The sequence below is a fragment of the Pelobates fuscus genome, chromosome 3 (assembly GCF_036172605.1).
Source record: "Pelobates fuscus isolate aPelFus1 chromosome 3, aPelFus1.pri, whole genome shotgun sequence".
Taxonomy (NCBI): Eukaryota; Metazoa; Chordata; class Amphibia; order Anura; family Pelobatidae; genus Pelobates; species Pelobates fuscus.
In genome coordinates this window covers 414,722,844-414,726,569 of record NC_086319.1, presented here as the reverse complement: position 1 = coordinate 414,726,569, position 3,726 = coordinate 414,722,844, and the positions used below count along the sequence as shown (strand labels likewise).

Here is a 3,726-nt window from a genome sequence, read left to right as displayed (position 1 = left end):
TATACGAAATTTTATTCTAACTGTATTTTGATATTAATATATATATATTTATATCAAAATACACTTAGAATGAAATTGTATATATATCTATGTATATATAAATAAATAAAAAGAATACGAACTATTCATATGTCTATATACAAAATTACATAAATAATTATATAAATATACACGTAGACTTCAAATATATAAATATGCATATATATTTAAATTCTACGTGCGTATTTATGTAATATTTTTACATAATTAAGTTATTTTATTGATTGCAATTTAAGGGACCTGCCTGCCAACCCAGGCCGAAAGTCCAGAGAATTTAATTTGCTATCACTGTATTTTACCCTGTAACGTTCTACGACACCCTAAAACCTGTACATGGGGGGTACTGTTTTACTCGGGAGACTTCGCTGAACACAAATATTAGTGATTCAAAACAGTAAAACATATCACAGCGATGATATTGTCAGTGAAAGTGACTTTTTTTGCATTTTTCACACACAAACAGCACTTTTACTGATGATATAATTGTTGTGATACATTTTCCAGTTTTGAAAAACTAATATTTGTTTTCAGCAAAGTCTCCTGAGTATACCAGTACCCCCCATGTACAGGTTTTATAGCGTTTTTGAAAGTTACAGGGTCAAATATATGGGTCAAATATTTTTACATTGAAAATGGCCAGGTTGGTTACGTTGCCTTTGAGAGCGTATGGTAGCCCAGGAATGAGTATTACCCCCATGATGGCATACCATTTGCAAAAGAAGACAACCCAAGGTATTGCAAATGGGGTATGTCCAGTCTTTTTTAGTAACCACTTAGTCACAAACACTGGCCAAAATTAGCGTTCAATTTAGTTTTTTACTTTTTTCACACACAAACAAATATGAACGCTAACTTTGGCCAGTGTTTGCGACTACTAAAAAAGTCTGGACATACCCCATATTGAATACCCTGGGTTGTCTACTTTAAAAAAAATATGTACATGTGGGGTGTTATTCAGCGATTTATGACAGATAATAGTGTTACAATGTCACTATTGATACATTTTAAAAATGTATGTTTTGAAACCGCAATATCCTACTTGTACTTATAGCCCTATAACATGCAAAAAAATAGCAAAAAGCAGGTAAACACTGGGTATTTTTACACTCAGGACAAAATTTTGAATCTATTTAGCAGTTTTTTTCATTCGCTTTTGTAGATGAGTAAAAGATTTTTCACATAAAAGTCAAAAAACATGTATTTTTTTCAATTTTTCATCATATTTTTTTCATTTTTTAAAAATTAAATTACATGAGATTATATAAATAATGGTATGTAAAGAAAGCCCCTTTTGTCCTGAAAAAAACAATATATAATTTGTATGGGAACAGTAAATGAGAGAGCGGAAAATTACAGCTAAACACAAACACCACAAAAGTGTCAAAAAGATGCCTGGTCGCAAATGTACAACATCGCAAAAACAGTCCGGTCCTTAATGGGGTTAATTCAATCCCAAAACTGAAAATGATAAATAGAAAATAACATCACTGCAAATGTTTTTATCTTTATTTTCTCACAGGCAATGAATACAATAAACCAGACCATTGTCACTGATATTCGTCTCCTTGGATTTCAGGATTTTCCAAATTACAAAGCATTATTTTTATTTCTTCTTATTACTTTCCCTATTGTGACTGTATATGGAAATATTCTGATTATTTGGCTGGTGGCATCTAACATCAGTCTCCAGTCTCCCATGTATTTCTTCCTAACACAACTGTCCCTTTCTGATTTACTTGTTACCACAACCATTGTCCCTAACACACTTTATGTTATATGTTATGATGGGGGCACTATGTCTTTTTCAGCTTGCATTATTCAATTTTATGTTTTTGCTTGTTCTGAGATGTTTGAGTTTTTTCTTCTTTCTGTAATGGCTTATGATAGATATCTAGCTATCTGCAACCCTCTGAGATATAATTCCATAATGAATCCTGTCTTATGTATTAAAAGTGTTATCATATCTTGGTTATTAAGTTTTTCTGTGGAACTGATTGTAATAATATCAATAATTCAACTTCAGTTTTGTGGCCCAAATGTTATCGATCATTTCTTTTGTGATTATGTCCCACTACTAGAACTGTCTTGTTCAGACACCAGTTTTATTGAAGAGGAAATTATCATATTGTGTGTACCATTTTCTTTAACTCCACTTATAATTATTGTAGTATTTTATGTATATATTGTCCGAGCTGCCGTTAGAGTCTCCAGCATAAGTGGGAGCTCAAAAGTCTTCGCGACTTGCAGCTCTCACCTGACTGTGGTTTTTATATTCTACGGCACACTACTTGGAATTTATATGATTCCAAACAAAAATAAATCTTTAACAGTCAACAAAATCTCTTCCTTGTTGTACACTGTGGTGACTCCTATGATCAATCCGATTATATATAGTCTGAGGAATGAAGATATCAAGAAAGCTGTAAAAACAATCTTGGTAAAATGAATGAAAAAAATGAAAACACGTTCTACAAGAAATAATGTTTGCTCATTGATGGGAAAAAAAGTTATTTGGATTATGTAATAATCATTTATATAATATTATGAAAACTAATAAGAGCCAATTGGGACCATGCATGAGTCAAATAATTGTAACTGGTAAACATATATTTAGGTGTCCAGCAGGACACAGTTGCAATGCACCTTCCCACTACCAGAGGTAATCCTCAAATATTTGGACAGCTGAATTATTAAGCCCTGTAGATGAATTAATTTAATTAACTTTAATTAGTAAAATAATGAGTAGGGATAACATAATATGATCCTGGTGTTTCCATGACTGATGAGGATAACAACAGAAACATATAGTTGGCACCAGCCAGGTATAAGTAAAATATGTATATAACCAATTAATGTGAAAATATGAGATCCAAAAGAACAGAGACATGGATTGGTTATACTTTGGAGCCCAATATTAGTCAAACTACAAGGCCAGCAAATACAATGTAGAGGACATGACAACGTGAGAACATCTGTTATCATTTCCACAACATGAGGCAAGTCTTCACTATTACCTCATTGAAGATCTTTGTCAAATTACAAATAAAAAAGCAATAAAAAACAAAAAACAAAAACTGAACAAACAGATGAAAAACAGAAAGCAATGATAGCAATAAATCCGATTTCCTCTAATACCTCTCCTTCTGACTGTGGTGTATGTGTATTATGGGACATTGATTTATTTAAGCTCTCTAGAGTTCCTTTAACTGGTTATTGCTTACAGTTGAAAAAGTCTCCATTTCTTCTTAACACCATGGTGAGAAAATAATTCAATCCTTTTCTATATATGAGTAATTAAGAGATGGGTTATGCATAAGTAATTGTGTCTAGAATATGAGTTCGTTTTCAAAAGACCAGAATTGAATTGTATAAAGTGTACCGCGTTTTATCTGGAAAATTAGAAACATACTTAAGTGTTTATTGTGACAAAAATGCCACCGGGAATGTTCATGTACCAATGGATAGAAACCGTTTCTACCACATATCTACCACAGCTGGCCTCTGTAAGGCCTTGTCCTACTAAGAAGGTATCAACAACTCCACCTGTCCTTCTTCTCCAAGGCAGGTATCATCCTCTCTTTCTTGGTGTCTTCAGACATTGCATTTACAAAGGTACAAATGACTCATTGGAAAAGTGATAAGCTCAATGCTGGCATATTCAAAGATGTTGACATAACCCTCCCTGGA

At 32.7% G+C, this 3,726-nt stretch overlaps 1 protein-coding gene across 1 annotated transcript; it reads left to right on the top strand.

Annotated features, from left to right (window-relative positions):
- Window positions 1-1,735: 1,735 nt before the first annotated feature.
- On the top strand, window positions 1,736-2,485 carry LOC134602056 (olfactory receptor 1468-like). The gene has a single exon (XM_063446556.1). It carries the CDS (start codon window positions 1,736-1,738, stop codon window positions 2,483-2,485), a length of 750 nt encoding a protein of 249 aa, XP_063302626.1.
- The last annotated feature ends 1,241 nt before the right edge of the window (window positions 2,486-3,726 follow it).